The sequence below is a fragment of the Emys orbicularis genome, chromosome 7 (genome assembly GCF_028017835.1).
Source record: "Emys orbicularis isolate rEmyOrb1 chromosome 7, rEmyOrb1.hap1, whole genome shotgun sequence".
Classification (NCBI taxonomy): Eukaryota; Metazoa; Chordata; order Testudines; family Emydidae; genus Emys; species Emys orbicularis.
Window position 1 is genome coordinate 18,644,904 of NC_088689.1, and position 8,083 is coordinate 18,652,986.

The 8,083-nt window shown below is 39.9% G+C and overlaps 1 protein-coding gene across 2 annotated transcripts in view; it reads right to left on the reverse strand.

Moving 5' to 3' along the window:
• The window catches only part of FGFR2 (fibroblast growth factor receptor 2), a 93,091-nt gene extending 85,240 nt beyond the window's left edge, over positions 1-7,851 (reverse strand). Inside the window, exon 1 of one of the 2 annotated variants that reach the window (XM_065407682.1) lies at positions 7,674-7,851. In XM_065407682.1, coding sequence (XP_065263754.1) covers positions 7,674-7,848 — 175 coding nt within the window. In that variant the 5' untranslated portion in view covers positions 7,849-7,851. The remainder of the gene's footprint in view (positions 1-7,673) is intronic. The other variant, XM_065407683.1, reaches the window with a different exon arrangement.
• Between the last annotated feature and the right edge of the window lie 232 nt (positions 7,852-8,083).

The following is an 8,083-nucleotide window of genomic DNA, read 5'->3' on the forward strand; positions in this document are numbered from 1 at the left end:
AAATTTTAATATAACACTTTTATCCAAAGCGCTTTACAATAGTTAGCTAACGGTATAAACAACATTTGGAAAGATCATTAAGTGGTCCATCGAGACCCTCAGCAATTTTCAAGTGGTCCGCGAAAAAAAAAGTTTGAGAACCACAAATGGACTGTTTTTTCAGAGCATTCCCTTTCCTGACATGCTACCTAAGGCTGTCAGCACAGGCCTTTTAATCAAATATAATTTGATTAATCACTTTGGTTAATCAGCATTAAAGCCTGGTATCATATATCTGTATTCATATTGCTGTAGTACCTAGAGGCCCCAGTCAGGATCAGGGTCCCAATGTGCTAGAACTGTATTAGCACACAGGAAGACAGTTCCTTATCCAGAGAACCTATAGTCCACCATTCTGATCCTGCAATGTACTGCATGTGATCAGACACCTCCACCTGTGCAAAGCCCCACTGGCTTCAATAGGGCTCTGTCTTTGCAGCTCTCAAAGCGGGGTCAGGACCTAATTTAAAACAAGATGCAACCAGTGAGAGTAACAAACAATAGCACTTGGGGGAAGGGAGGTAACAGGAGGAGGCAGTTACACAGTCTAGATATCTGCACAGCTTGATGGTCCCAGAGTTATTTTAAAAGGCATGGGTATTTTTAATACAGTATAAATAAATATCAAAGTGATTCCCTGTCCCAGAACTCTCTCCTTGGCAGTAGGTAATATTAGTGAAAGATGGTCCATTGGGTCAATTTTTTTTTTAATTGCTAACTTAAGATGCTGTATTTACCACCTAGCAGAGGTGTGCTGTAGATTTACAACAAGACCTGCATGTTAATCCTGAATGTATTACAGAAGTATCTGCATTTCAGTGGTGAGTGAAGACTTGCAGATGTATTTGAAGAAGTCTAGAGAACTAAGGGAGGTAGGCAGGAGCTATGGGCACAGCAGGAGAATTGCTGAGGATTGATTCTGCCTGCCTGGTTTAAGGGCCCTGAGCTGCAGACAGTGCAGTGGATGGGCCTGGGTTCCCTTAACTCCCCTTTAACAGAAAGTTAGGATCAAAGGGGGCCTCCAAGAGCCTTGAAGATAAGGACCAGCCAGCGTGCCCCCCACTATATATAAGGGGAGGCCCTTGCACAGAGGGATAGAAGTTAACGTCCTTACCCCAAGGATGTGCTACTATATAGATTCAAACCAAAAGGGACGACTAAACACCCAGCTGGGCTGAGGGGGACACAGTACAAGGCTCAGCCTGGCCAGAAGGGAGTGGTGATGCACTAAGGCACTAGAGTACAGTTAAGTATTTTCTTTATATTTCCATCTGTTTCCAAACTCAACATTTATTTTAAGCAAATATTAATCTTTGTGCATTTGTATATAGAAGGAAGGGGATTCAACTATTTCTACTCAAGTTGGAAAGCTAGGTGTAGAAAATATTCATTACAAATCATGCCACATTTATTATTGCAGTGCTATAATAGCCCGTTGTCTCATATATATTACAACCTCACGTAGTTGCAGTTGTGTCAGGATTTGTATTGTAAACTCTGTTTTAATGAGTTTGTATCTTGCCTGTACAAATTTAGTATGGGCTAAAATGTAGTTATAAGTTCTCTACTCAGGAGTAACTATTTTAAAATTAGAAAAATACACATCCATTGAATTGTTTTAGTTTTTTAGTCATATGTTAAAGAAAAAAAAAAAAGAACTCAACCAGTCTGAAATGTTATTGGCTCAGAAAAAACTAAAAACCAAAAAGTAAACCCGAAGATTATAACAAAGGGACAGGTTTTAAAATGTAGCAAATTAGCCTACAATGTGCAATTGTTTCTGATACTGCAAATATAGCTGATGTGCTGAAGTTTTAACACATACTAGTGTGTGATCTAGGGTTACCATACGTCCGGATTTTCCGGGACATGTCCGGCTTTTTGGTCCTCAAATCCCCGTCCGGGGGGAATTGCCAAAAAGCCGAACATGTCCGGGAAAATACTAGTCCCCTGCTTACTTTAGAGCGGCTCCGGGAGGCTGTGAGCTGCAGGCGGATTCCCCCGCGGCGGCGGCTGCTGCTGCTCCCCCCAGACACCTCAGCTTTGTGTAGCTGAAGAGCTGAGCTGCCCGAGCGCTACCGGCTTCACGGTTTGCCGGGCAGCCCCCAGACCTCCAGACCCTGCGCCCCCGGCCGGGCGCTTCCCCTCCCGAGCTCTGGCTGCGCTGGGGAAGCGCCCGGCCGGGGGCGCAGCGTCTGGAGATCTGGGGGCTGCCCGGCAAACCGTTAAGCCGGTAGTGCTCGGGCAGCTGTTTCGCGTGGCTGGGAGGGAGGAGGGGGAATGCGGGGCGCTCAGGGGAGGGGGCGGAGTTGGGGCGGGGAAGGGGCGGGGCCAAGGCCCCGTGGAGTGTCCTCTTTTTTAAATTTTTAAATATGGTAACCCTAGTGTGATCAGTACAGCAGTTTAATATGCACATGCCTGTAGATTTAGGCCTTGTCCATGCTAAAGGTTCATAGATTTAAGTCCAGAATGGATGTTCATGATCAGTTTGACTTCTTGTACAACATAGGCCATAGAACTTCACTCAGCAATTCTTGCTTCAAAACTTGCTGTTGAACTAGAGCATAGCTAAATCTTGCTGTAAAAAATACTTCTGATAGAGAATTTACCACATCCCTTGATAAATCTTTTCCAGTGGTTCATTACCACAATTAAAAATTTGCATCTTAATTTCAGTTCGAATTTTTCTGAGCACAGCTTCCAGCCATTGGATTTTCTTGGAGCCATGCTAAAAAGAACCAGGGGTTACCTCCGTTTAATCCTTTAATGGGGACAAGGCCTCGATGTCCATGACTTTCACTATAAATGGCTCAAAGTTTTATCAAGTCAAAATTATTTTTGTTCACATATCTATAGTGCCTTGCCTTTTACAAAGCATGCAGACCAAACTGAAGTATTTTGTATTATCCTATCACCTACCGACTACCAATCTGAATTCACTGGCAGAGGAGAAAATCTTTGTAGCCATGCTGAAGTGTAATTTTAACTATCCTTCTTTGAGCTCAGAGATGCAGATTAAAACTAAAACTAAGTCGGTCTTTTTAAAGGTCCAAAGGTTGCAGTGAAATAAGATAACCTTCAGTGAAAATGCTAGGCTGTCCCATAATCCCTAGCACAGGGACCTAAAGGAATCTCCCAGTTTACTTAGCTACTTCACAAACTGGGCACATCTCTGTGCATCATGTAGCTGGTCTCCTTTCACTGTTTTGGGGAGGAGTAGGAAGGAGGATTCTGGGGCTTCATGCCATTCCACAATGCCTTTAGATTGGGAGCAGGAACCATGTAACCACAATCAACCAAAAAATACAATACTTTAGGAATGGCAACCTGGCACACCTGCACATGGAGTCTAAGGAACATCTTACTAGATCCCAGGGTATGAATCAAGACTCAGGGTGCCCGGGGTTCCCAGAGCAATAGAACCCATGGTGATTAGAGAATGTGTGTGAGACTTTCATACAGTTCGAGTGTAGGAGCCCAGTGGAAGTGGCCATCAGACCATTTTCTAAACTGCTTTAGTACTGTGTTAACAGAAGTCAGAGCTAATGGCTTATATTTAAAAATTAAACCTGTTCTTTAAATATTGGAGCTCTTTTTTATGACTGAGTGTTTCAAAACACTCAAAACAACATGGCCACTTCCACACTAGTCTCAGAAATACCAATTGCCTTTTTTTCTCTTAATTATAGTTTATTCATGCTGAGTGCTTCTTACCCGGTGAGCTGCCATACCACTGGGGCGGAGTGAAATGGATGCAGTTTTTCTCTAACATGCACGACTCAAGTGAAAACTGAGTTTAAAACAGAGATTTATTTGCCCCTATCAGGCATATAATTTAAAAGGGCAAATTGGAACTTATTTTCTTCCCTCTGAAATTCTCTTATTTCCTTAGATAAGAAGGCATCCCAAAATGCATCATTCTGTAACTTGACTCATACCAAAAGTGTCAATGCTACCAATAGTATTTGTAGTGTCACAAAATGATGCATTCTGGAATACCTCCTGCAATCCTGAGCATAAGAAGAGAATTTCACACAGGGAAAAAAATAAAAGCTATGTTAAAATATGTTCTTCTGCTGGATGCCCCTCACAACCTGCATAATAGGGGACTTTACCTCATTTTTTATTTTTGTTTGCTCTTCTTTTCATTTCCGAGGTCTGTCCCTCCACAGGCGAATCAAGGCTGGGTAGCAATGATGAAAAGAATTCTGACTTAGATTGGATTGTGCTCCTTGATTTAATTGTGATTGGACTGTATTAATCACGTGACATTAACATTAAGCACAGTTCTTTGCCGGCGGATTATGAAACACTTTACAGATATTAATGAACAGCTTTAGGTATTTAATTGCGCCAGCTGGTATTTACATTCATTTACTATCAGTGAATACCTGTTACTGAGTTAAATATCAAATGACAAATTATTAGTCACGTGTGTGTCTAACATAAGCATAATCACCCCGGGTGATACCCATCTGAAGAGATTGTATACCCTGCTACTCCTTTGAATCTCTTGAGTACACTTTAAGACTAATTTTAAACTATTGTGTTTTTCACAGGGCTTGGAATTAGGCTGTGCTTAACTATGGCTTTAAAAACAGAGGAAAATTAAAAACAATTGTTCCTGAATTTGTGAGGAAAAGGTGGAAGTAGTGAGTCTGGGTATACAGAGCGCAGTGTCAAAGTCCTGCATGGAGGGGACTAAATTAGCTAGCCAGCAGGCTTCATAACAGACAACTTGGGTGAGGGAAGGTCAAGGGTTAGCTTGCCCTTTATCAAATGTGTGTCTAAACTAATTATTCAGTTCACAAAGTAACCTATGTGTGCGGTCAACTCCCCCCCACGCCCCACCCCAGCATTTTAAGTGCTGGATACAATCAAAAGACTGCATAGCGTGAGTGTGCAATAACAGAAGAACTCCATTATATGCTGTCGAATATACTTATTTCTAAATATCACAATCATTTGAAAGTGGAGATGGTGTTACTCCCCCTGCTCAGAACTACTTTCCCCCGTAACGTTTAGTGCTGGGTATAATTCTACAGACACACAAGCAGGCTTAAAATGAGTCCTTAACATTCTGCTGCTGCAAACACTGCTAATGTTCGTTCTTACTAGGACTTGCGGTAGGACGCACTCCAATCAGCAATAAGTGTTGGCAGGCATAGGTGCTGGGACTGCTGGGAGTGCGGCCGCACCTCCTAGCCTGAAGTGGTTTCCATCATATACAGGGTTTACAGTTTGGTTCAATAGCTCTCAGCACCCCCACTATACAAATTGTTCCAGCACTCCTGCTAGCAGGATCGGGCCCTTAGTGAGTATATATGACACTGCAAGGTAAAATGGCTTGCTTTTGATAGATGTACTCTACTGTGTAAATATTATTTATTACGGTACTGCCTAGAGGCCACAGTCAGAATCGAGCCCCACTGAGCCAGTTGCTCAGCCAGTTGCTCTCTAAACAGACCGAGATGAGCTCCCAATCAAAGTGCCAAGATATATTGGAAATAAGCAAAAAGGAGTTTTTATTTCCCAAATCTCCAATATAATCTCACACAGTTCCCTCTATTCTGCAACATGAAAGCTATTATGCCATTAATTCAAATGCCTATTTTCGCTTTGCTGGTAGTAATTCAGTGTTCTCACATCTGAAATTGTTTTATGTAAGTGACATTCTTTTCAATAATTTACACTCTGATAAGATCCAGATTTCATCCAGTGGATACTCATTTTGTAGGCATCATATTTTAGAATTGTAAGTTTAAAATAAAAATAATGGTTATTTCTTCCCTATAAAACTGAAAAATGATGATGACCGTAAGATGAAAACATTTGTCTTCTGCCTATACTGCCCTGCAATGAAATCACATTCCTGCTGCATTAACCCTAAAACCATAAGGCCTTGCCATAAACAGCAGACGTGAAATCAGAATCATTCATGATTTTGTCATGCTCCCAAAAAAATCAAGAAAGCACCCAGTGGGCTATTAAACAAACAGGTCCATTAAGAAGTGATGAGAGTCTGGCCCTTTTTTTTTTTTTTTTTAATTTTCATATTACCATGAGAAAAATTACTTTGATACCAATAATCTCTATTGATGACAGACTTCAATATTACAATACTTTGTTAATATTTTTATGAATGTACACGAGGGGAGAGCACTCATATCTAAATAATTCAACCTCACTTTTCTATAAGAATGTACTAGGAATTTATTTTTAAAATTCATTAACTGGTAAAACCTATTTTTAGACATAATGGGTTGAAACAAATAAGTTCGGCATTAAAATACATTGAAGAAAACCAAAGCTGTATTCCTGTATGTGAACAATATAACAGAGAGAGGCCAAATTATTTAAACAATGCTTGTGGGATAGGAAGTGGCCAATACACAATTATTTTGAGAAGACTGTTTTGACAGCCCAGTTATTAGAAATGTATCAGTGCATTGTATTACAAGATAACTTTATTAAGAAAGAACCATCCCTATTGAGGTGCTTAGGGGGCCACTGAGGGTGCTGTACAACATAACAAAAATATACTTAAAATACAATAAACAAGTTATAATAAAAACACCTTCTTAAAATTCAACAAATAAAGCAGTTTGGCTCAAGGATATCCCTAAAGAAACAGTATCTGACACATTTAAACTCAAAATATTAGATTTTATAAGAACTTGTTTGTATAAAACATACTATCAATAGAAATGTTCCCATTACTCTTTGTTTTCACTGGAATTAATATATTAACACAAACTAAATATATTAGCACAAACTCTGGAGTGTGTGGTTTGCAAATCCTACAGGTGAATGCTTAAATCCAGACTATAACTAAATAACTATATAACACTATAACACAAACTAAATATATTAGCACAAAAGCACAAACTCTGGAGTGTGTGGTTTGCAAATCCTACAGGTGAATGCTTAAATCCAGACTATATATAAATAACTATATAACACTATAACACAAACAAATCCAGACTATATCTATATCTATCTATATATATATATACATAGTCTGGATTTAAGCATTCCCCCGTAGGATTTGCAAACCAGACACTCCAGAGTTTGTGCTGGGACATTAGAAACAATAACGGAAACTGACCGTAAACAAAAATAAAACTGAGTAACCCGTTTTCATTCTCCTAGCAGAGTGAACTGCAAAATTACATAATCAGCACAAATGATGAAAAATAAATGGGATTTTTTAAAGACATTTATGCTTCTTTTATTTTTTATATATTTATATATATATATATAAAAGCTCAGAATGTGTAACAGATGTGTACAAACACAGTGGCTCCATTCAGTTAGGAGATGAATTCTCTTAAAGGAAACCACAGACCCATTCCTGCAATCATATACTCACGTGCTTAACACTACACACGAGCGAAGGTCCCAATGAAGTCACGGACACAACTCACCTGCATAAAGTTAAGTATATGCATATTTCCCGGATTGGAGCCCATATTTGGAAGGGAGAGAATTAGAATATATGAAACTATTTCTGGACTAACCTGACACTTTCTCTATGTTTATCTGGGCAAATAAACTAATTTAGTTATATTTCAGGCACCATTTCAAATTATCGGTAACTTATTTTGAAGCTGAAGTATTCTAGAGTGCCTTACCTTCAGGTTCCAAAGTGGTGTCTTGAACAACTGAATTGTATGATGGCCGAGCCACAGAAAGTCCGGCCATGGCGACCACCACCAGGCATATAAGGCAACCCGAATTGCAGCTGACCATCTTTTTAGTGCCAGTTCCTGGTCCTTTTCCATATATCCATGTGGACTTTAATCCCATCTGAACACTTCTACACAAGCATGGACTGAAAGCAGTGCCTTCAGCCTTGATAAAAAGCTTCTCACTTGGAACTGTTGCTGCTGCTGTAGGGAAGAGAGAGATTTAGTAGTGTCAGTGAAATCATCTTGAATGCCAGTTGAAAATCTTCACAAAAACCCAAGGGGGAGGGGGGTGGAGAAATAGTTTTACAGCTTTGAAAGCATGAGAAAAGTGAGGGATTTTTCATTTTCTGTTA